Here is a 22,472-nt window from a genome sequence, read left to right as displayed (position 1 = left end):
ATCCATATCAAGAGTTGAATTTTCAGAAATCACATTTCTGCAGACTAGCCCTCACTTCTGATGGCTCTGTCTCTGTTGCAGATTCCGCCTTAGCAGCCCTGAAGTTCCTTTTACGCATAAACTACCCACCCGGTTGGCTACTGCCCCTTCCTGCGTACCTTTAACAGCTCTCTCAGCTGTTCCGCCCTCTCCGTCCCTCCTGCTCCTGCTCCATCTGGTCAATCTGGCCCGGCCTCCTGCTTGGACTTTTGCAGCAGCCACCAGTCTAGTTGCCTGTTCCTTTCCACCCTTCTGGCTCCCCACCGCAGGAAAGTCTCCCCATCAGCACCGAAACTGTTTACGACTGTGCCACTCAGTCTATTTCCCTGCTCGGCTCCAAATCCTGACCAAACTGAACCACATCCCTTCCGAACAGGCTTTGGCCCTTCCTGCCCCAACTTCCCCTGAGGCTGTTCCCCAGCTCACACCTCTGCTCACGCCCCCTGGTCTGCAATGTTGTCTGCCTGTTAAAACCCTGCCCAGATTAAGACTATAACTACTATGTGGTCCAGCAACTCCACTTCTGCATATTTATCCAAAGAACACAAAAACACTAATTCAGAGAGTCCTGTGAGCCCACCTGTTTATAACAGCATTATTTTCAATGATTTAGCCAAGACGTGGAAACAATCCAAGAGCCTACTGACGGATGAGGGGGTGAGATGTGGCGTGTATTCGCACGTACACGCAACGGAATACGACTCAGCTCTGAAACAAACAAAGGTGAAATCCTGCCATTTGCAACAACATGGATGGGTGTTGGAGGAATGATGCTAAGTAAAATAAGTCAGAGGGAGAAAGGCAAATACCCTGTGATATCACACACCTGTGGAAAAGAAAGAAACAAAGCAAATGAACAAACCACCCACAAGTTTACTCTTAGATTCTGAGAACAGAAAGGTGATTACTGCGGGGGAGGTGGTGAGGGGTGAGGCAGACAAAGGATGGCAACTAGACTTTGGGGGTGATCATAATGGAGCACATACAGATGACAAAGTATAAAGCTATTCACCTGGACTTTATAAAATTGGCAAAATTACAAGTCAGTTACCTCAATAAATAAAAGAATGAATGATTTTTGAAATATTTGAGAAAAAAATTACCCATCCTTCAAGATCCAGCTCAAATTTCATCTACTTTATAAAGTTTGTTCTGCTCAAAAAGAGATTATATATGCACATGCTTCTACATATATATGCACACACGTGCATGTGTAACACACATGGACACACACCCTTTCCTGTCAGGCCTGGGGCACAAGGTGAGGGAGCCATGGGGGCTGCCCAGAGGTGCACCCAGGACAAAGCGCCAGTGGCAGCAGGAGGACAGCTCACAGCTGTAGCCCGGCTGGCAGGGGGTGCCCACCCTTGTTCTCTCCAGTAACTCTGACAATGGCCCTACCAAGTGCAAAGTTCGCCTAATACCACAGTTCTGACCTCAGCCACCTCCGGGGGCCTTGGGTTTCAACTCTGCCTTGGACGTAAGAACCAACCCTAGGGGCCTCCCTGGTGGTGGAGGAGTTGTTTCTCGGTGCTATCAAGTTATTGCCAGCCACTGCAGCACGCATTTGATCCCCACGCAGGGAGCTGACCCACATGGCACAGCAGACCTCTCCTGACTCGCCCCCTGCTCCCCTCAGCAGTGTGTTTCAGTCAATCCGCCTGTTCTGCTCCCCACTCTGTCTCTGGCAAATCCTCTCACCCCCTGCACCTCTGGCCTACACCCCAGTTCTTGCATGCATAAATAAAAGAACCAACCCTAGCAGAGCCTCCCTGGTGAATTCCCGGGGGGAACATGCAGGTGGTCATGTCAACCCTACACCCTCCCCAGCAACTAAGGCCTCCCGTGGAGAAAGCACTGGGACCTGGCCACATCCCTGTGGAAACCCGTTTCCTGGAGCAGAAGCAGCCCAGTCTCAAAGTCACCCAGGAGCAGCTCTTCCAGAAAACGTCAAAACAACTTGACCAACCCACCGCGCCGTGAGAATAACAGCGGCGATCAGCAGGGTGAGCAGCGAAGGGGCCGCCGTGCAGCGGACCTGCGGGTCTTCACTGGGGCCCAGCGAGTGTCCAACCAGTTGGTGGCGAAAGGAAGGGGGAGACCCGGGAAAGCTCACAGAGGAGGCGCGAGCAGACTCCTCGCCTGGGGGCCAGGAGAGCCCTCGGAGTGGTGGGCCAGCCCAGGAGCCTGGGTCACTCCACCGTGGAGCCTTCCGGTCACGGGCTCCCCTTGCTCCCCAACACCCCAAGGCACACCCCCAAGCAGAAGCGGCGCGGGTCAGCGCCGGCGGGGGTGTTCCACTTAATCGAGGCTTTACCAAGAAGCCAACGAGAGGCCAGCGCCGCCCGCCTCCCTCACGCCAGCTCTGGGGCTTGCGCTTTTGTCAAGCTTTTGTTTTCCTTAGCAGTGCTCCCCCAAATCCACAAAGCTGGGTTCACCGCTGGCACAGGGAGGTGTCATCTGGGAGGGGAAGGACTCATGTGGAAGAAGAACTGGAGGGAAAACAAAAGACAACACAAAACAGGACCCGGGCAGCTCCAGGAACCGTCTCCGCCGGAGACTGGGTCGACTTCACCCTTTCAGGGATTTACTGAAAAGGCAGAGGGGTGCGGAGGCGCCCAGCCGCGGCCCCTAAGTCCTCGTCCCCACACGGAGGGGCAAGATCTACGGGATCGGGTGGGGGGACATCAGAAATCCCCGAAACTGGGCCCGCATCCCAAGGGGAAGGCGTCAGGCCCCGGGCACAGCGCGCGCCACGAGCAGGCCGCCCCCCCCGCCCCCCCCCCGAGCGCACTGCGGCGCCGAGGAGGCCCCCGGGCGACCCGGCGTCCGCCCAGCCCGGCTGCGGGGGGCTCGTCAGGCCCCCGCTGCAGCCCAGCCCGCGGGGCGCCCGCCAGCAGGGGGCTCCTCCAGGGGCGCCCGCAGAGGCCCCGCGGCAATGCGCCCCGCGGCCACAGGGGGGCGCCTCGCAGGCCCCAGCCCGCCCCGTCCGCGCGGCGGCCTCGCTCTCCCTCGCGTGGAGAAACGCCTCGCGGCTCCGCAGAATAAAAACCTGAAGTGAAGAAAGTCGGGAGACGCGTAACCGCGGCCGGCGGCGCCTGGTAGAGACGAGGGGCCGGGGCTGGGCCGGCGCCCGCGGACACTGACGTCCAGCCGCGGCGCCCCCGGCCCAGGGCCCCCCGGACGGCGCCCCCGGCCCGGCCCGCCGACCCCCGCCGGCCCCCGCCGGCCCCGCCGGCCCCCGCCGGCCCCGCCGGCCGCCCGCGGGGGGAGCGCGCCTCGGCGGCGGCGGCGGCGCGGGCAGCTGGGGGCGCCCGCGGGCCGGGCCGGACAGGGACCGACGGGCGCCCGGCGCCGAGCGGGGGGCGGGGCTGCCGCGGCCGGGCCCGGGACGTGGAGCGCGGGGCGCGGGGCGGGGAGCGGGGCGCGGGGCGGGGGGCAGGGGGCGCGGGGCCGGGGGCGCGGGGCGGGGCGGGGAGCGGGGAGCGGGGCGCGGGGCGGGGCGCGGGGCGGGGGGCCGGGGGCCGCCCCGCGGGGCGGGGGGCGGCCGCGGCTCCGGGCTTGAGGGTCCGCGGCGCTCACGAGGCCGGCGTCGGGCCCGGGGCAGGCGGCGGCTGCGGGCGCGGCGGCTGGGTCTGGGGGCGGGAGGGCGGGTGGGGACGCGGGGGTCCCCGAGTCGGGGTACCCGTGGGTGGGCTCGGCGGCCGCGCGCGGCGGGCGGGTTCCCGCGTACATGAGCAGGTGGGCGGCGGGGCGGGGCGGGGCGGGGCGGGGCGGGGCGGGACGGGGCGGGGCCTCCGGGCGGGGCGGGGCGGGCTGAGGCGAGGGCGGGGCGGGGCGAGGCCTCGGGGCGGGCGGGGGCGGGGCCGGGGTGGGCGGGGCGAGGGCGGGGCGGGGGCGAGGGCGGGGCGGGCGCGCGCCGCGCCTGCGGTTCTCCTCTCCGGGCTGCAGGTGGGGCTGTGCGGCCGCGCTGCCTCCAGGAAGCCTCACGGGCCTGCGCCGGCTCCCAGGATGCAGTGTGGACCGGCCGGGTGCTGACGGCGGCGGCGCGTCTGCGGGCGGAGCGGCTCGGGCCGGGCGGCTGGGAGCGCGGCGACGCAGCGGGGCAGGCCAGGCCGGGCCGGCGGGCGGGCGGGCGGCGCCGCCTGTGGAGAGCCGGGGGCGGCCTGCGCGGGGCCGCGCGGCGGCGGCGACTTCCTCCGGCCGGGCCGGACAGCGCAGGGCCATGGCCGAGGCGGCCGCGGCTCCGGTAAGGGCGGCCGCGCGCGCGGACGCGGACTCGGGCCGGGCCCAGCACCCGGCGCCGCGGGCCCTGGGAGGGCGCCGGGGGCCGGCTCGGGCCGCCGGGCCTGGGGCGGGCGGGCGCGGGGGCCGCGGGGCCTACGGCGCACGCCGGCCGGGCCCCCATCCCGGGCCGGGCGGAGCGGGCGGACCCGGCCGGCCCCGCGCCCAGGCCGCCCCGCGCCGAGTTCCTGCAGCCTCCGGGCTTCCTGCCCCCGCCCCATCCGCGGCCCCCGGTCTCCGCGCCCCTCCCCGCGCCGCCTTTCTCTGCCCCCCGCTCTGCCCGGCGTCCCGGCCCCCAGCTCCCCCCAGCGGCCTGGTGGCACCTGGGAGGTGTCCGGCTCGGGCTCCGCGGACACCCGGTACCCCGAGTGCCCGGCTGGCTCCGGGTCGGGGCGGAAAGCAGCTGCGCCCGTTTGTGGGAGCAGGCGCGCCCCCAGCCCCGCTCGGGCATTATCTTGGCCTCCCACCAAACCTCCGGGCCGGGTCCTCATTCTCTCTGTCATACAAAAGAAAAACCCGGGGCCTAGAGAAGTTAACTTGGCCGGGATGGCTCGGCTCGGAAGTGTGCGGAAAGGCACAGGCGCTGGTGTTCTCGGGGACACATTGTGTGCCTGGGGAGCAGACAGGTATGCTGGTGGTGAGACTCAGACTGGAGAGGGGAGCCCTGCCTGGGCGGAGCTGGGGAGGGGAGAGTGGAGGGGAAGGCTAGCGAAGGGGCTGCCCCCAGCCTGCCCCCCCACATCTCCCCACCCACCCCTGTGAACAGCCTGCCACCCCTGCAGGGCTGTGATTTGAGCTGGGCTTTCAGGGAGGCTAGGGTTTCATCAGGCTGAGTGACGTGGAGCTTTCCAGGTGAGGAGGACCCTTGGGCAGCAGAGCAGAGACCAGTGCTGGGGCAGGTTCCAGAAAAGAAGGGAATCATGGCTGGAGACGGTGCTTGGGTAGGGAGCCCTGGCGGGAGGCCCTGCCCAGAGTTGGAAGAGGTTAGCAGGCCTGGGCCTCACCGTCTAGGTGGGGAGTGATGGAAGGATCTGGAGTTCTCACAGCATTGGCTCCTCTGGAGCAGGGCTCCCTGTCCCCCTAGGGAGTAAGGCCCCATAGGGCCACCTACCAGTTAGGGGCTGGGGGCACCTCCCCCCAGGGGTGTGAAGGCCCCAGGAGCCACCAGGGCAGTCTTAATCTGCAACCACATGGGCCTTACTGAAGTCAGAGTTCACACAGATGCCCTTTCTCCTGCGGAGACTGACCTGATGGCCGGACTCTGGGAGCTGAGGGGTCCTCGATGGTCGGGAGCTGGGTGCCGGGGGAAGGGACTCTTGTGGGACAGAACCCAGGAGGCTGGGATTCTTGGTAGGGGTGGGCTGGCGAGCAGGCAGGAGAGGAAGGGACGGAGCACCCCCCTCTCAGAGGGGGTCCCTCCCACATCCACCTGTGGCCCTCAACACCCTTCTGCCTAGTCCGTCCCTCCCCAGCCTTGGAGATCAGGGAAAGCCCTTCCTTCACTGGACAGAGGCCACCTGTTCCAGCCACCCTCGGGCCATCATGCAACCTGCCACTCCATCTCTGGACCTGCTTTTGCTGCCTCCACCCAGCTCTCCTTTTGGTCCCCATCTTCATCCTGGTCCCCAGGGCCCTCACATGGCTCCGCCTGCTTCCTGGCCATCGCTTCTTGACTTGGCAGATAGTTACCGCCCGTGTGTTTAGGAATGATTTCCAGGACGGTGTGAGGGGCAGCAGGGAGAAGGTCCCAGTACTCCCCCTGTGGATCCTGGGCCAGGTGTCCATGTGGGTGGGTGGCCAGGAGGTCCAGCCCCCACCCAACGCAAGCTGTGCCCTTTCCTCGGCGGCCAGTCATGCCAGCCACTGTGTGAACTCTGCATGGACGGGAAAGTTGGCTGGGAGGGCGCCAGGTCTTGATGGCCACTGCAGGCACAAAGGCTGACCTTCCTCGCCTCCCTGTGAGCCCTGGGCGCCACAGAAACATCTGGGACCTGATTCTCCCCCTTGGGGTGGGGGTGGTATATCAAAGTTCAGCCTGACAGATTTGTAATTGTGGTGATTGGGGCTGGGGGAGTGGAGGGGCCAGATCCAATGGTCCTGGGAGAAGTGGAATCAGCCCTTCGGTTTATCTGTATTAAAAAGTGATGAGATGCATTAAAAAGGCCGTTGAGCAACACTCTTCATGCTGCTTTGGTGAAGCAGCTGTTTTTCTGCTCGGTCATCATCTGTGGACAGTTCCCGTGTGGCAATGGGAGGTGCTGGCGGCCTTAGCCCGTCTGCAGTTTACTGTTTTGCCACTGAAATGCCCCAGCAAAGCCTGGTTGCTGTTCCCCAGCCAGAGCGCTGCATGCCTGGCGGGGAGGCTATGAGCCGCTCCCCGGGGCTGGCCGTGGTGGGCGCACGAGCCTGTGGTCTGCGGCTGGGCCTCCCTGCGCTCAGGGGCCCACCCACATGCAGGTGCCGGCTGAGAGACCAAAGGGAACTGAGGGCCAGGGACTTAGTCCCACTTTCCACATATTTGCGTCCTGCCCAGCTCTCTCAGGCCCAGGAGAGCTGGACATGGCGGATGGAATGCATGAGGCCACTTCTCTTTTTCTCTGCCAGATTTCCCCGTGGACGATGGCAGCTACGATCCAGGCCATGGAGAGGAAGATCGAATCCCAGGCTGCCCGCCTGCTTTCCCTGGAGGGTCGAACCGGGATGGCGGAGAAGAAGCTGGCTGACTGCGAGAAGACGGCCGTGGAGTTCGGGAACCAGCTGGAGGGCAAGTGGGCCGTGCTGGGGACGCTGCTGCAGGAGTACGGGCTGCTGCAGCGCCGGCTGGAGAACATGGAGAACCTGCTAAGGAACAGGAACTTCTGGATCCTGCGGCTGCCCCCCGGCAGCAAGGGGGAGACCCCCAAGGTAGCTCCGGGGCACGGGGCGGGGGCAGGATGTGGGGGGGGACGTGCCTGGCGGTGTGGGGGTGAGCTCGCCTGACGCTTGTGGTTCCAGGTGCCCGTGACCTTTGATGACGTGGCCGTGTATTTCTCTGAGCAGGAGTGGGGCAAGCTGGACGAGTGGCAGAAGGAGCTCTACAAGCACATGATGCGGGGCAACTACGAGACGCTGGTCTCCCTGGGTAAGGCGTGGTGCTCATTTCTCTGTCCAGCGTGAGGTGAGAGCCCTCAAGCCTCTCCACGCTGGCGGCTTCCAGCATAAGGACCCGGCAGAGCATCGTCCCCTCTCCTGACCAGGGACAGCCCTGGGGGACAAGCTGAAAACGCCCTTCTGCCCCAAGGCTCCTGCACCGTCCGCTGAGGGGTGGCGGCCCCTAACAACCCCCGACAGCCTGGCAGGCCTCCTGTTCTTTTGCTGAGCCGCAGTGGAGAAGCCACCTTACAGACATGACCCCCCACATTTGAGCCTTCTCCTGCTGAGATGTGGCCTCGACCCCGGCACCCTTCGCGTGAGAAGTTTTCTTCCTTCCTGGAGACTCGGCTTCGGCCAGGCCCTCCTCTGATGTCACCCATGGAGGGGCTGGGCTGTTTGCCCCTGGCCGATTTCCTCTTGAACTGGTTTCTCTGTGACCCCAGGTCCAAAGGCCTTGCGGCCTGCTTAGTGAGGACAAGGGCAGGCCCGGTTTGAGGTCACACCTTAGTTTGCAGAAAGGCACTGCTTCTTAACGTGGACACTCAATGCCTGATTCTTTACCTGAGCTTTTGACATTGGGGGCCAGATGACCCTGTCGTGGCTCTGACCCGTGCATTGTGGGGGGTCCAGGTGCATCACTGTCCACCTACCTACAGTTCCCCATCCAAGCCCACAGTCGCCACCACCAAGACAGTCTCCAGCCTTTACCACGTGACCCCATGGACAAAATTGCCTACAGCTGAGAATCGCTGCTCTATATCAAGCAAGAAATTCTGTTTCTAGTCCATTCTTGGCTTCCCAGGCCGCCTGTCCGCAGTGCTGAGTGGGATGTGGCAAGAGCGAACCTTTCTGTCTTTCCTCAGATTACGCCATCTCCAAGCCCGAGGTCCTCTCCCAGATTGAACAGGGGAAGGAGCCATGCAGCTGGCGCCGTGCCGGCCCTAAGATTCCAGATGTTCCCGTGGACCCGAGTCCAGGTGAGGGGTCGGGAGGTGGCCGGGAGATACCAGGGCGCAGGTGGAGCAGGGAAAGGAAGGGCAACAAGGGCCTGACCTCCACCAGGGCATGGAGAGGACCCAAGCCTGGTGTTTGGGGAAAGAGACCCAGCCCGTGACAGACAGGGGGGGGTGCGGGGGAGGGGACATGGATAGGGAGGCCTTGCCTCCACCCAAGAACCAAATCTCATGTAAATCTCTTAGTGGTGGCAGAATATAAGCCCATTGGCCCCCACGTGGCTGTGCCACAGATTTGTTGAGGTGAATCCGGACACCTGATATCACCGTCTCAGGTTTTCCTGGAGTCCGTCCGCGCCTCTGACAGTGCAGGAAAGGACAGGTGGATGCACGGGAAAGCCACGTGACTGACGTGGAGCCCTGTGGGCTTGTGGGGTCACGTGGCCCAGGAGACCCCGCCTCAGGCAGGCTCAAGCCTGCTTTGCCCACGAGCTCCAAGTCTGCCCCTCCCTTCCATGCCCAGGTGGGCCCCAACAGCAGATCCCCCTGGTGCCCCTTCCAGATCTGTCCAGCATGCTTCACGCCGCCTCCTCACCCAGACCTGCCATCAGCCCACCCGTCCTTCCCCCAGCCGCCCCGCTTCTCCCTTCGCCCCTTGGCAACCAGCAGGACCCCTCAAAGCTCAGTCCCACCTTCTTTCGTTCAGAGCCCAGACCATCCGACTCACCCCTGCTGCAGGCCCTCTGCCCGGAGTGGTCTTCAGATCTCCTGGCCTCCGTGCTTGGCCTCCTTTATGGCCCTGGTCACCCCATGGAAACTGCAACTCCCCTCACTCAGAAGTCCTGCCCCAGTGGCGTCCCGCAGGTCTTAGCCTCTGTACATCCGCTGCATGATGGGCGGGCCGGCGCCCCCTCCCTCGGCGCGCAGCTCCCGGTGGTTCCACGGTCGTCCGGCCTGGAACGCGGCCTGCTGCCTGCTGCCTGCTGCCTGCTGCCTGCTGGCTGCGTCCCATGTTTTAAAATAAGGATGTGAATGAAATGATGTATTCTGGCACAACTTAAATTCCCTTTTAGCTCCCCCAGTCTCCTTTCTAAGGTCACCAGTGGGCCGGAAGTTGAGGTGAGCCTTTCCATCCACGTCTTAAGGCTCCTGTTATGTACGGTTAAATGACATGGATGTCACCCTTTACCTCTCGACACTCTGTTACTCAGGTTTATCTCGTGATGCGCATAGATCAAATTCATTGACTTTAACGGGTGTTTAATATTCAAAATCAGCACCGTCTGGTGTTCCCCTCCTGCCATGTTGCTCCCACCACGCTCGGCGCTGGCCCTGCTCTCCTGACGGCCGCTGGCACTCGGTGTCCCTGGAGCTGGGCCCTGCGGTGGAGCCCCTGGGCCACCCTCCACCCTGTTCTCTCCAGGCTGCTTGGGCCCCCTGCCCTCACCGCCAGAGAGGCGGGGCCTGTCTCCCTAACATCCTTGCCCGTCCGCCCAGGTGAGGGAGGCCACCGGTCCCTCAGCGCCTCCTCGTCACAGGTTTCTTTGACTTCTTCAGTGAACTGTCTGTTTTTCTCCTGCATTGTGCGTCGTTCTCTTGTTGGTTGGGGGCTTCTTTCCATAGGCTCTATATGCCAACTCTTTGTTGCCTGCATTACCAGTATCCTCTCCCAGCCTGCGCAGGCCCCGGCACTTCCTTCTCAAGGAAGTTTCTAACTTCTGGCAGAGCTAAACACACCAGCGGCTCTTCCTTAAGATCGCTGCTTCTTCTGTCTTGACATATCCTTCCCCATCACGCTCCAGATCAGAAAGACTTTCTCCTGTAATACGGGTGAAATTCTCTTCCTGTCACAGGACATGTCCAGTCCTTCTAGAGTTAGTATTTGCTGCAAGGGAGAATGAAAACAGTCTCTGCCCAGGTCCTGGGTCTCCACAGGGGCTGCACCTGCTGTCCTCCCTGACGGCGAGGTGGCTGAGGGCACGTGTGGCCCCGGCAGGCTCCGGTTCGCTGCCTGAGACTTGACATCCAGTCCACCGAGCCTGCCCTGCTTGCTCTTCAAAACTTTTCTTGGTTCTTGAACCTTTGTCCTTTTACAAGAATTTCAACCAGGGCCTCCCCGGTGGCGCAGCTGTTTTGAGCGCTGGGTTGCAAAGCTGCCCGCAGCCTCTGCAGCACCGGTTCAATCCCCGGCTGCTCCCCGGCCACCGGAGGAGGTCCCACATGGCGCGCAGACCTCTCCTGCCGCCCGCTGCTCCCCTCAGCAGTGTGCTTTGGTCCTTCTGCTTGTTCTACTCTCCGCTCTGGCTCTGGTGAATTCTCTCACCCTCCCGCGCTTCTGACTGTACCCAGTGCTTGTATAAATAAATAAATAAATTGGAAAAAAAAAAAAGAATTTCAACCATTGTTATGCCAAGTTCTCGGAAAATCTTACTGAAATTTTGATTGGAGTTTCATTACTGTATTATTTCATTCCTGGAGAATTACCTTCATGGCAATCCTGAGCCTCTTTATTTATTTATTTAATTATTTATTAAAGCCTTCTGTGCCTACGTGAATAAGGTTTGACAACTTTCTCCTGAAATGTGTCGATTTTGTTGTGCGTGGAATTTTTAAATCCATGCCATGTCTTCAATAATTACCACAGGTGTACAGCTATGCGCGCGTAAACAGAAATTATGTCAAGTTTAGAGAAGGCTAGTAAACGCCCATATTCCCCACACCCAGCACAACCTCCTTCCAAGATCGCACTGTCCCCCTGCCCCACACTCTCCCCTCATTTCAGAGATGAACATTCAGAGCCGACTGGTCGGCCGCCGCTTTCTTTTCTCTGTGGGCACACTCCTGTTAGCATTGTTAAGTTTTACCTGTTTGAACTTTTTTATAAGACTGTACCATGTGTTCTTCTAGAACTTGCTTTTTTATTTGACATTGCTTTTGAGAGCTATCGATGTCAACAGCATGCAGCGCTTCTCCCTACCTCATAGTTGCCATGTTCTGGACACACCGGGCATTCCCTCTGCTGCGGTGGCGGGGAGTGTTTCCAACGTTTTGCTTTTAGGATCAGTGCAGTCGTGAAAACACTATGCATGTGTAATCTACCCACTAGCTGTGCACCCAGGGTCCGGGAAGCTGTGTTCACAGTGGGCACAGCTGCTCCCAGCAGCAGTGCCTGGGACGCGCCCCCCCCCCCCGCACCCCTCCACACACACACACACACACCCATCCCCAATCCTCACCAGCCCTGGAAATGCCTCACGTTCCTGTTTCTGCCCATAAGTGCCTCATCAGTGCCCACAAGCACAGAGCACCCACTGTACGGGGCCTGGACTTGTGTTCCTTCTGCTAGTCCTTTCGGGGCTACTCGGCCCTTTTACTCCACTGAGTCAGTTCTTTGTGAAAACCCAAGTCCCTCCACCCAAGCATGTCTGTAACCTCAGGGAGGTTTTATGACTTTCTCCCCTAAAGGTCCTGTACATCCTTCTTGCTCAGGTACAGTCCCAAGTCCCCTTGTCAGGGACCTTGCCTCAGCCTTCACTTTCTGTCTGTCACTGCTGTGTGCAGTGCAGGAGGTCGGGGGTGCAGGAGCACCCAGTGCCTTCCCCTTGCAGCAAGGCGCAGTTACGGGACCTCCCGTGCCCTACCCACCCTGCATGGCAGGGTGCCACCAGGGGCAGGTCTCACGGGAGGTTTGGGATCAGGGATTGGCCAAACAAGCCCTTGCTCATCCTCTTCCCTGGACGCTGCCCGTTCAGGGCTCCTGGCCTGGGCCGTGGGTGACTCCTGGGCCGGGGTCAGCACTCACAGAAAGCGGCATCCTCCATCATCGTCATAAAGCCCGCGCTTCATCTGCTTCCCTCTCGTTCTGTGTCTTCAGATCCTTGACGGGGAAGAAAAATGGCAATTGATGGGCTCCCTGAAGGATGTGGAAATTCAGTGTCTGTCACTACATGATAATTCTATCTGGGAACCCTGTTAAAATCCTCATTAATGCTAATTCCTTTTCTGATATCAGCTGAGTCGTCTCAGGTCTTCTGGAGAGATAATCATATCCTCTATGAGTAATAAGACTTGTTTCGTTTCTTTCCAAATCCATACGGTTTGTTTTTCTTTGGTTTTATTGTGCTGGCTGAAGATCCTGAAGTCCTGGGGTCCGTGATTTTCAAGCGAATGCCCTTTAAACACGGGCTGTAATAATAAAAGAAGGTTTTGTTCATCAGTGCCCTTTCTCAAGGTAAAGAAGTTTTCTTTATTTCTGGTTAACTAGGCATTTCCAACAGGAATAACATGAATTTTTATAGAATGCATTTTTTAAAGGATTATATGAATTTTCTCCTTGAACCTGATAATGTGGCAGGTTAAACCCTAATGTCAAACCAGACTTGGCGCTTCCAGAATAAACCTAATGTCATCGTGGTCCTTTTTATACACTGTTGACTTCAGTACTACGTTGTTTAGGATTTTTGAGTCCGGCCTATAATTTTCCTTTCTCAGACTACGATTGTCCGGTTTTATTATTAAAGATAGAAGCTGTGCTGTATTCCTTCCTGTTTTTATATGCCCAGCAAAGCTGTAACACTAGAATTATCTACCTCTTGAATGTTTCGTCAGAAACGCCAGCAAGGCCCATCTGAGCCTCAAGCTTCCTCTGTGGGGGAGACGTTTGTTTGCTGATTCAAGTTCTTAAACAGTTACAGGACTATCCAGGCTTTCTAGTCCTTTAGTCATGTTTGGCAAATTATAATTTTTCTAAGGAATTTTCCCATCTCCCCAGAATGTCCAAATTACATGGGATGAGGGACGTCCTTCTTGGTAGGCCCCTCCCTGCCACCTCTGTGATTGCCCCTTTTTTCCTTTTACGCTGGTTTTGCTGCTTTCTCCATTTCTCTTGATCATCTTGCTAAAGCTCTACTCATTTAATTCTCTTCAACGAACCTACTTTCCGCTCTCTGTAGTCTGTCTTTGTTTGGTCTTTTATTAATTTACATTCACACTATTTCCTTTCTTCTACTTTTTTTTTTTTTTAAAGATTTATTTATGTGTACGAGAGCTGGAGTACAGGCCAGTGGTGTGGGGAGTGAGAGGATTCACCAAAGACAGAGTGGGGAACAGAACAGGCAGACTGACCAAAGTATGCTGCTGTGGGGAGTAACAGGCGAGACAGGAGGGGTCTGCTGTGCCATGTGGGTAGCTCCCTGGCCGGGGATCAAACTTGTGCTGCAGAGGCTGCAGACAGCTTCATGGGTTGCTTTTTAACCCCTTGAGCCACCAGGGAGACCCTCTTTTCTTCAACTTTTTATGAGCTTTTTGGGTGCTGGTATTTCTAACACCTTGCACTGGCAGCTTAACACCCCACCCACTGGCGGCCAGTCCCCTGCTTGGTGCAGGCCAGGCCACGCCTGTCCTCTGCCAGCACAGACGCAGCCCTATCGTGGTAAACATTTGCATGGACATTGGGTTCCAGATGTCCTCTCATTTGCATTGTGATTTGTCCCTGAGATCCTTTGATTACTTAGAAGCAAATACATATCTTTAAAATTTTAGCGCACATGGAGGCTCTGGGGATACCTGTTACTTCTAACCTCATAGCATTACAGTTAGAAAATGGGTGACTGAAACACTAAAATTGACTGAAGTTTGTATTGTGGCTCAGAAAGTTCCTTTTCCCTCAGGTGCTCTGTCGCATGAGAAGTTTGTGTTCTTGTCTCTAGCTTCGACTTCTGTCCACTTGGCCACGTCTGTCGCATGGATGCCCTGTAGGCTCCGTCTAGGAGATCCTCATCAGGGGAAGAGGTCTGTGAAATCCCTGCCAGGAAGGCGGGTCTGTCGCGAGCTCTGTCAGTTTTGCTTAATCATTTTGAATCTCTTGTTGGATTAAAATTTCAGACTTGATTTTATCTTCCCGGTCAATTCGCCATTACACGGTGGTCACTGCTCTTGGGTATCTTTGCTTTTCAAGGTCTGTTCCATCTGACAGGGTGTAAAAACCTCTTAAGACACCAGTTCACTCGGGCTCGGTGTGTCTCTTACTCTTTCGCCCGCTTTGCATCCTTCCTTTCTAGGCGTGTCCCCTGTCACCGCTCAGCGCCGGCTCTCTTGTTTGTCTTCGCCTGATCATCTTACCAGTCAAACGTCCGGTGAGCCACAAGCCACGTATGCACTTGAAAAGTGCTGTGTAGGGATACAGTAGGGCCCAGACTTCAAAAACGGTACAGAAAAAGAGAGGTAGATGAAAGAGACAGGTACGAAAAATATATAAACTATCTTCCTAATTGTAATATCGATTATTCGCTGAACATTTTAGCGATATCAACCTAACTAAAAATTATTGTTACAGTTAGTTTCTTCTTGCCTGTTTAATGCAGCTACTAGAAAACCTAAAATTAAAGAGGTGGTATTTCTGGTGGACGGCACTGGTGTGGACACCCGCCCCGCTGTGGTCCCGTTTCTGCAGCACCTCTTAGATTATGCCTGAGCCCTTAGGGCTTTCCTGGATTTGGTTCCTCTCTCCCTTTCAGGATTATTCACTTCGTTTTTTTCTACCTCAGACTATGGTTATTTGGAATCACTTTGGGAGTGATACATTCTGTTCTGTTCCTGTGACCTTGGGAGTTGTCTTCTTCTGAAATGCATCCTTGAGAAGTGGTTGTGGGTCTATTGGTAATGAACTGTCCGCCTGTGTGCGTGTAAGGGGGGCTGCCTGTGTCTGAGAAAGTCTTTATTCGAAGGTCATATTGAAAGGTAGTCATCTTAGCCCCATAATTTGCTCTGCTGAGGAAGCAGCTCCAGTCCAGCCGCTGCGCCTCGGTGGCCTCTGTCCTCGGGAGTGTCCAGCGTTGCAGTCCGCCTAGAGGTGGGTCTCTTCTCTCTCCTGCTTGCCGTCGGTGCTCTTCGGCAGTTCAGAGAATCTTGCATCCTGAGCTCTTTGATACACCTTGACACCCCCACCCCCACCCCCCGCCTCCATCTTTCTGGAACCCTGTCCTGTTAGCCTCCACCACTTGGGACATCTCCCCAGAGTTTCAGCTCCTGCTTGCGTGAGTTGTGAATGATTTCTTCTGCTCTGACCTCTTGTTAGTTCGCCTTTCTCTACTCAATTGCTTCTGTTGTTTCACCTGGAGGTAGGATTTTAATTTTTCCATTATTTTGTTTTGCGACTCTAAAGTTACCTTTCATTCTTTTTCAAAATCTGATTGGTCAGGTTTGACAGTTTCATAGTGAGCATGTTCTCTCCCAGCCCCCTTCTTATTTCTTGAAATATATTATTAGATTTTCTGGGTTTGAAAATCGCAGTATCGACAGTCCCTACAGGTGACATTCTGAGTATGACTGTGTCTTCTGGCGACTGAGTGGCCGGCTGGCTTGCTCGTTGAGATGATGACCTGTCGTGTGAGCTCATGCACACCTGGAAGCTGTCATAGGGCCAGCGCCCTGAGGACCTGTGCTGGCCTCTGCTGGTCACCAGCGCCACCACAGCCTTGGCCTGGAGGTGTTCAGGCCACGCTGTGGTGTGAGACCCAGCACCAGTTACACTGGGACCAGCCTGTGTTGACCCCTGGGGGAGAGTGTTCTCCCACCCCGGTCCTCCCTCTGCTCCCCCCCACCAAGCCTTGAGCCATCATCACACAGGGCAGGCTCCTTTGGGCAGATTTTTACTTTTCAGTTTAGTCCCCTGGGAGTGTGTCCTTTGGGGTCCCAGGTGTGTGTATGTGGTGGGGGAGGGGGTGTCCAACCCTCTGTCCCTCTATTGAACCCAAGGCTTTTCACAGCCCTCCACCCTTGAGGGGGCGGGGCGGGGGGGGTGGTCGCCAGGTGCCCATGATGTACCTTGGTTGATGTAGACTTTTTTCTCAGTTCTGGCCTCTGTTTGTTTTCCTTCCTTTATTTCTGGGTCACCCTTGCTTAAAAATTGTTTATAATTTTTACACTCTGCCTGGCATGTTTAGCTGTTCTATACCGGGAGGGCTTTCTCTGTGCATCGAGCCAGCTGTGTGCCAGAAATAGAGGCGCTGATGGCTGTGCCTGCGTCTGCGGAGATGGTGACACTATTTCTCCATAATCTGGTGGTGAATGAACTTATTATATTTTCTGGGTTTCACGGGTCCTTGAGTTCTCAGGGTTAAGCCAATTTGTCCATAACATGGCTGTTCATTTTGTAATCCTTTCATTTAGAAGTTTTGCATGTGTGTTCATAAACGGGACTCCTTTACCAAGGTCTTCATGGGCTGCTCTCCAGTCTGCGGGACCAGAATTGGACGGGCCTCGTCGCCGCGAGTCCCCGGCCACGGCCTCAGCATTTGGCGGCCGCGCTCTTGTCCTCCTCTCGGTCTTGCTGATGCTTGTCTCTGGGGCAGGGAGGTGCCTCTTCACTCCTCGGCCTCTTGGAGGGTTTTCCCTTGGTCTCCTGCTGGTCCACATCCCCGGATGCAGCCGAGGCGTGTTTCTCCGTCATTCCCCACTTAGGAATTGGGTGCTCTCAGCCTCTGGGCTCAGAATGTCTTCAGCGCTCCGGAGGAGATTCTCAGCCATTCTTTCTCTGCCTGTTCCTGCTTATCGACTTCTCCACCCTCTGCCCAGGATTTCTACCAGCATGTGTTGGGACTTTTCAGCATATCCCTCACGTCTGAACTTCTCTCCCATTTCTTCCTCTCGGTGCGGCTGGCTCATTTCCCCAGGGGCATTCTCCAAGTCACTGATTTTCTCTTAAGCTGCATTCAGTCTGCTGCTAAGCCAGCCACGGAGTCTTTCCTTTTCGTAACTGCTTTGGTCATTTCTAGAGTGTCTGCCTTTTAAAAATAATGTCCCGTTCTTGCCTTGGAGACCCTGACCCTCTATTGCTTTGACTATTTTAGACACACTTGTGTTCTCTAATCCTTAGCATCTTTTCCTTGTGATTCTCCCTGCATTTTTTGTTTTGTTTTTGTTTTGTTTTTTTAAAAGATTTATTTATTTATTTATTTATTTATTTATACAAGCACTGGGTACAGTCAGAAGCACGGGAGGGTGAGAGAATTCACCAGAGCCAGAGCAGGCAGAAGGACCGAAGTACACTGCTGAGGGGAGCAGCGGGCGGCAGGAGAGGTCTGCGCGCCATGCAGGACCCTCCTCTGGTGGCCGGGGAGCAGCCGGGGATCGAACCAGCGCTGCAGAGGCTATGGGCAGCTTCGAACCCAGAGCTCAACCGCTGCGCCACTGGAGAGGCCCTGATTCTCCCTGCATTCTGCCTTGACTTTCATATGATTTGGCTCCTCTTCTGCTTTGTAAATTTAGTTTTCCAGTAGGGCCCTATGGATGCACTGTGGGATGCCTGCTGGGTCCCCATGCTGGGACTATGCCAGGCTCTTGGCCAATTTGTCTGCAGATTTCTCAGTTTAGTGTGGTGGTGTTCACCACTGTGTGGCTGCGGTTTCCCACCGGTGGCACTCCCAGCAGAGCAGTGCACAGCGGGCAGCTTCCTCGTAGCTCCTGGGTGGATACAGTGTGCCTAGCCCCACTTCATGGGCCCGGCAAGGCCTGCCGGTCCCTGGCCTCCCGCAGGCAGCTCAGTCCCACTGCTGGCGGTCATTTGAGACCCTGATCCTTGTCCCCAGCTGAGTTCTTGATTTGACTTTGCGTTTTCTCTTTGATTTTTACATCTGGGATCTTTGCACTCACTTAAATACATGTGTGGGGGAGGGTTTGGGGGAACATCTGATGTTAAATTGACCTAGCATTTCTGCGTAAGACGAGGACAGGGCATCCCTGGGGCAGCGCAGCCTTCCCATGAGTAAAGCCTGGCCCGGTATAGTACATTCCTCACTCCCGCCTGCAGGGAACCCAGTACCATGTGCGCCTTGCCGGAAGGCCCCGTGGGCCCTAGGTGCTCCTGCCTTCCCACCCACCAGGATCTTTTGCTACTTGACCCTCAGGCCTCCTGTCCATTTCTCGACTCCATGCGCCTCCACCCCAGGCCGGGTCCTGCTGCGGTCTGCTCACACGCTCTCCCTTTCTTAGGCTCGGGGGCCCCGGTTCCTGCCCCTGACCTCTTAATGCAGATCAAGCAGGAGGGCGAGCTCCAGCTCCAGGAGCAGCAGGCGCTGGGAGTCGAGGCTTGGGCAGCCGGCCAGCCGGACATCGGGGAGGAGCCGTGGGGTCTCAGCCAGCTGGACTCTGGAGCAGGCGAGGTCTCTACAGACACTGCCTCTGGTGAGTGCCTGAGATGGAGGACCAGGCAGAGGGGGTAGTCGCAGGGACTAAAAGCAGGGCATTGAAGAAGGTGCTCCCGAAGCAATGGGGTGGCGTGGGGGCTCACAGTCCTCTGGCCTGACTAGAAGTTTCTCCAGCTGAGGCAGGGCTGCACCAAATGACATCTCGCAGGCCCCGAGTTTTGTTCGGTGCCACCCTCATCCTGGTATTTCTGTGCCTCACTTTCTGGCCTCACCTGTTCTTGCCCCCACATTGGGCATTTTGGTCACAGTTGCCACCTCGTGGAGAGGACCGTATGAGCAAGTTGTGACCTTTGAGCCCCCTAGCACCTTGGAGAAGGGGCAACAGTACATGGGGTTCAGGAGAGAGGTGGGGGGTCTGTGTTCATTAAGGAAGCCAGGAGGGGCTTCGGGGTTCCTCCCCTTCCCACTACCTAGTTCTCATCTCTCTGCACCACAGGTGTCCCCTCCAACTTTTCAACCACCATCGCACCTGCTTCCTGGCAGGCAGGTCTCCCTCCCCATCACCCTTCTTCGGCATGCTCGGATGGCACCCTAAAGCTCAGCACAGCAGCAGCCTCCACAGAAGGTACGGGGGTGGGGAGGGCCTATGCCTCGGGGGGAGGCCTGGCCCTGCAGCCCAGAGGCCTTTAGGTGTCTGGTCCTTTATCTCCTTCCAAGTTCTAATACCCAAAGGCCATGTTCACAGTAGCTCTGGTGGGGAGCGAGCTGTCCATTTGATCAGCTGACCCTGAGAGGCTGCACCTCCTGCCCAGACCCAAGCCACCCTGGCTCCTGGCTGGCACAGAGAAGACAGCCACTTCTGCGACTCAGTGCTGCCAAGAGGGGTGCTCCAGGCCAGAACCGGGAGAAGAGCCGCCCATTTCTGTGTTCTCTTTCGCCTTCTGTTCTGAAGGCCAGCATATCACTCCGGTAGTCATTTCTGTCCTGTTCAGCGCCCCAGCCTCTGCACCAAAAGCCTTGATCCCTGATGTCAAACTTCAGGATGTAAAATTCAAGGACATTTACATAAAATCAGACATGCCTTTACTAGCTCACTAGTATTTTTATCAGTAGCAAGCTGACCCCATTTCTTGGAAGCTTGCTGCATGCCAAGGAGCCTGCTGCGTGCTGTTATGGACTTAATACTCACCCAGCCCCACGAAACAGTGTATCACTGATGAGTGTGAGTGAGAAAATTCACCCAAATCCACCACAGCTCTGTGCAGAGCCCCAGAACACCCTCAGAGCCACACACACTGGTCTCTGGGCTTGTGCCCATGGGTATGCTCCCTGAGTCACCCGCCCTCAGGTGAAGCCTCCACCAGCCTCCACAGCCCTGGTGAAAGCGGAAGTGGGTGCTGGCTTTACCTTTATTTGTAACAAGGTGCTCCCACATGGTTTGAGGCAGTCTGTGCCCTGACCACCTGGGGGTGAGGGAAGGTGCGTCTCTCTCTGTGAGCCCCAGGCTTGGAGCTGCTAAGCGCTGGTCTTAGCTCTGGGCAGTAGGGGCGCAGGATGAGACTAGTCTCTGTCTTTTTCAGCAGATGTAAAAATTGTGATCAAAACAGAAGTCCAAGAAGAAGAGGTAGTGGCCACGCCCGTGCACCCTACTGACCTAGAGGCCCACGGGACTCTGTTCGGACCAGGCCAAGCCACGAGGTTTTTCCCCAGTCCTGTCCAGGAGGGCGCCTGGGAAAGCCAGGGCAGCTCCTTCCCCAGCCAGGACCCGGTGCTGGGGCTGCGGGAGCCCGCGCGGCCTGAGAGGGACATGGGTGAGCTCAGCCCCGCGGTGGCCCAGGACGAGACCCCTCCCGGGGACTGGCTCTTTGGGGGCGTCCGGTGGGGCTGGAATTTCAGGTGCAAACCTCCAGTGGGCCTGAACCCCAGGACTGGGCCCGAGGCGCTGCCCTACTCGTCCTCTGACGGCGGGGAGGCCGTGCTGGACCCCAGCCAGGCGGCCCGGCCCTTCCAGGACCCCTGCAAATACCCCAGCCGGACCAAAGGCTTCGGCCACAAGCCGGGCCTGAAGAAGCACCCGGCGGCACCGCCCGGCGGCCGGCCCTTCACCTGCGCCACGTGCGGGAAGAGCTTCCAGCTGCAGGTCAGCCTGAGCGCGCACCAGCGCAGCTGCGGGCAGCCCGACGGCGCGGCGGGGGCGGCGGGGGGCGGCGCGCGGGACGGCAGTGCCCTGCGCTGCGGGGAGTGCGGCCGCTGCTTCACGCGGCCGGCGCACCTCATCCGCCACCGCATGCTGCACACGGGCGAGCGGCCCTTCCCCTGCACCGAGTGCGAGAAGCGCTTCACCGAGCGCTCCAAGCTCATCGACCACTACCGCACGCACACCGGGGTGCGGCCCTTCACCTGCACGGTCTGCGGCAAGAGCTTCATCCGCAAGGACCACCTGCGCAAGCACCAGCGCAACCACGCGGCGGGCGCCAAGGGCCCGGGCCGCGGCCAGCCCCTCCCACCGCTGCCGCCCGGGCCCCCCGACCCCTTCAAGGGCCCGGCCGCCAAAGGACCCCTGGCCGCCACAGACCTGGTGACCGACTGGACTTGCGGCCTGGGCGTCCTGGGCCCCACCGACGGCGGGGACCTGTGAGGCCGCCCCGCCCGGCCACCCCGGGGCCGCCGGTGTACAAAGTCCCACGTGCAACGCCAGGGTGGGGCCGGGCCGAGGCGGGGCCGGGAGGCCCGTCCTGAAACTCATCACTGGAAAACACCCGCCTCCGCACGAAGTAGAGCTGATGCGAAGCTGAGCGCCCCAGAATTTTAAGTAATTTAATTACAAAACACTTTTTTCTTTTCCAATTCTTGAAGACAAAGCTGGAAAATAGTCGTAGCCCCAGTTTAAACTTCATAGCGGACTTTTGGCTGCCGGAGCGCGAGTCCGTGCGGGCTGTGTCCTTGCGGAGTGGCCGACAGTGTGCTGGAGGCCCGCGGGGGGGACCCCCGCCCTGCCCCCCAAGGCTGGGCTGATCCCCCACACAGTTCTGGATGTCAAGACACCCCCACCCCCACCAGGGCACCCCCAAGTACAGCCAGCGGGGCCTAAGGAACCCCAGGCTCAAGTAACAGAGAAAGGTTTGTCCAGGAGGGCCGGTCACCACCAGCTCGCCTCCATCTGAAAAGGCCCCGCCGCGCTTCCCTGGGACCGGCGGTCCGCCCTGGCGGAAGAAGCTGCTGCCGACGGGCCGCCCTCTGAACACGCGCAGCGGGGAGGAGGCACCTCCCATTAGGTACCGCAGAGCCCGGAACCCAGCCCCCCACCCCCCTACACCCCCACCCCACCCCCAGTCCAGCGAGATGCGCCCCCTCTCTGTGCAGTGTTTTCTCTGTCCAGACGCCCGTGTGGCCCCTCCTTGGGTCACGCGGCGGCCTTGCGGGAGTGCGGGACGAGTGTGCGCTCCTGGCAGGACGGCGCTTCCTCTAGGGGCGCGTCTCAGTCTGGGGGAGCCAGTTTTGGTGGTTGTCCTCTTAACTGAGTGGCCCACATGGGCCCCCGGCCGGGCCCCGCCGCCGGGCCGCAGCCTTCCTCCGGAGTGGGTCGGCGCCCACGCGGGCTGACGGCCGGGCCTCACGGACGACATTGGCTTCGGGGCCTGGCTCCTTGACTCTGCCACACACTATCCGCCCGCGTTCTGCTGAAGCAGCCCCGCTTCCCGCACCGCAGAGGTGACCGTTACCCCGCGGAGGGGAGGCCCTGGCTGCGTGCGCGCCCCGCCCCCTCGCGCATACTTTTATTAGGCAATAGACTAGTTAAGATTGTTTCTATGTACTGTATATTTTGTACCTGTTTACACTTCTAATATTGATATAACTGATATTTTGAAAAACAAGCGCAGAAGAGACGTCCTGTTAAAATAAAACCTAACCAGCACCC

General features: G+C 58.4%; 1 protein-coding gene across 5 annotated transcripts; it reads left to right on the top strand.

The window, feature by feature from the left end:
- Positions 1-4,264: 4,264 nt before the first annotated feature.
- On the top strand, positions 4,265-21,234 carry ZNF746 (zinc finger protein 746; the record flags this gene model as incomplete). 5 transcript variants are annotated; one of them, XM_084230864.1, is made up of 7 exons in its annotated part: positions 4,265-4,288; positions 6,928-7,227; positions 7,363-7,444; positions 8,319-8,432; positions 18,399-18,590; positions 19,050-19,178; positions 20,137-21,234. In XM_084230864.1, 7 exons carry the CDS (start codon positions 4,265-4,267, stop codon positions 21,189-21,191), a joined length of 1,896 nt encoding a protein of 631 aa, XP_084086990.1. In that variant the 3' UTR covers positions 21,192-21,234. The 5 variants fall into 5 exon arrangements, with proteins under 5 accessions (XP_084086990.1, XP_084086989.1, XP_084086988.1 ...); XM_084230863.1 differs by having other exon boundaries at positions 20,134-21,234; XM_084230862.1 differs by having other exon boundaries at positions 7,318-7,444.
- Positions 21,235-22,472: the final 1,238 nt, after the last annotated feature.

Source organism: Talpa europaea (genome assembly GCF_964194135.1).
Source record: "Talpa europaea genome assembly, chromosome: 3".
In the NCBI taxonomy this organism is placed as follows: Eukaryota; Metazoa; Chordata; class Mammalia; order Eulipotyphla; family Talpidae; genus Talpa; species Talpa europaea.
The sequence above is the reverse complement of the archived record's forward strand: the minus strand, read 5'-3'. Positions and strand labels throughout refer to the sequence as shown.